The following is a 1,977-nucleotide window of genomic DNA, read 5'->3' on the forward strand; positions in this document are numbered from 1 at the left end:
AAAAATGTTTTTTTATAATTATAACCTAACACAAAACTGTTTTTACTGAATCACTTATAAATAAATCATTTTTGTATAATCACTTATTTTAAGACTAAATAAACTCACCCATTGTATTTTTTATATTACTAATGTATAAATTTTTTACTCTTTGTTATTATTTACCGTCAACATAAATAATCTCATGCATGCATGGGTAGAAAGCCTAGTATAAGAAACATATAATGACTAGGTCTTGCTTAGCCATTCTCAAGTGGATAAAAAGTATGTTTGGATATGCATTAAACTGCTTTTTTAAAATAAGTTCCCTTTATACTTGCTTCAAATTTTCACGTCAAATATGTGAGTTCATATTAGACGGACATGAAATCGATCAAATATATAAAAAATTTAACATGACACACAAATGACATCCACTGATCCACTGGCTTCACCATTATTCGATCAGATCGATTGTATCTCCATACACTATACGTACATGCATATTAATAAAAACATAGACTCATACAAAATACGTACAATAATTAATGTCCCCATCATTTAGACGCAAACAATCAATTATTTGAGCTTGATTAAATATTTTATCAAGTTTAATCATTAAACAGACTCAAATTGGAATCAAACTTATTTATATAAATGAGTCAAGTTTAAGGTTTGAACTTGACATTAATAGTTCATTTATTAGCCTTAATTTGTGAATAGTTCGTGAACAGTTGATTTATTTAAATTAATGATGATAATGTTATTATCCTTTGTTTATGTATATATTTATTATGGAAATGTATAAAATTTTGTTGAAAATATTAAAATTAATTTTGGAATTTTTTTATTAATTAATAAGTTATGAATTTTTTATTTACTAGATTATGAAAATGTAATAGTTTTAAAAAAAGTTAATTCCACATACCATGTTGAGCACATATTTCTATTTATATATTATCATTTTGTATTAAAATGTTTATTATACACTAAATTGATAAGATTATAAATAATTTTAAAAAGGTACAAAAACATGAAAAATTAATTTGTAAATGAGTTACACAAAAGCTCAAGCTTTATTTCTTTTAACAATTAAACTCAAACTTTTAATTATGCTCCTTTTAAGTAAAGGAGCCAAATTTGAGCAACTTATTTAATTTTTTACAAGTCAAGTTTAATCATTAACTCGACTTGACACTGATTTTCACACTTAGAAACAAACACCCACCCCATGGTGACAAATCCATAATCAAACACCAGAATTACATGTAGATATAAATCAGAAAATATAAAAAGAAAAGAAACTTCTCTTGAAGAATTCAATTTTGTAGGATGCACAAACAGTGACACACGATAGCAGAATGCCCTACCCAAAGGGCCATGCATGCAGTTAATTCACTTCACACGTCCCTAACTTGGAAGCAGTTCTGGTTCTTGACGATTATGTCATACCTGTGCGTGGCCCTGAACTTGTTGAAATCCCTTGGCAGAGAAATTAGGTGCACGGTGGAGCGTTTGTGGAACTGAAGCAAATCAGGGTCATCGTAGTAACGCCCCCACCCCAGTGAGCTAAGCTTGTGCTCCAACACTGCATAGGAAGTGATGACTTCGTTGCTTGCAGTGTGAAACAGCACCTTCTTCATCACCTTGTGCTCATAGCCACATGGTTTCTCTTCTAGCCTCACCACACCGGTCTTGAAAACCCAAACCTCAGCCATTCTTTGCTTAGAAAACAAGAACAAGAGAGGAAGAACAAAGTGTGTGTTTTTTAGTGTTTGTGAGCTAATGTGCAATGGGAGGAGGGGAGTATGGGGTATTTATATATGCATATGGGTAATGGGTATAACTAAGATGGTGGTTTTGAATTGATATATTTTTTATACAAATTTGCATAATTTTTAATTGCATTGCGGTGAGCCAAAAACTTTTACATTGTGAAAAAATATGATACGATCACAATTATAATCGTAATACGATTGTAGAGTATCAAAATATCTT

At 30.2% G+C, this 1,977-nt stretch overlaps 1 protein-coding gene across 1 annotated transcript; it reads right to left on the bottom strand.

Moving 5' to 3' along the window:
• Window positions 1–991: 991 nt before the first annotated feature.
• LOC100791025 (flowering-promoting factor 1-like protein 3) lies at window positions 992–1,764 on the bottom strand. The gene has a single exon (XM_003533362.3). It carries the CDS (start codon window positions 1,695–1,697, stop codon window positions 1,380–1,382), a length of 318 nt encoding a protein of 105 aa, XP_003533410.1. The 5' UTR covers window positions 1,698–1,764; the 3' UTR covers window positions 992–1,379.
• Between the last annotated feature and the right edge of the window lie 213 nt (window positions 1,765–1,977).

The sequence above is a fragment of the Glycine max genome, chromosome 9 (genome assembly GCF_000004515.6).
Source record: "Glycine max cultivar Williams 82 chromosome 9, Glycine_max_v4.0, whole genome shotgun sequence".
In the NCBI taxonomy this organism is placed as follows: Eukaryota; Viridiplantae; Streptophyta; class Magnoliopsida; order Fabales; family Fabaceae; genus Glycine; species Glycine max.

What these genes read in the sequence shown, in the direction of transcription:
- LOC100791025 (XM_003533362.3), bottom strand. Translation starts at nt 1,697, where the DNA reads ATGGCTGAGGTTTGGGTTTTCAAGACCGGTGTGGTGAGGCTAGAAGAG.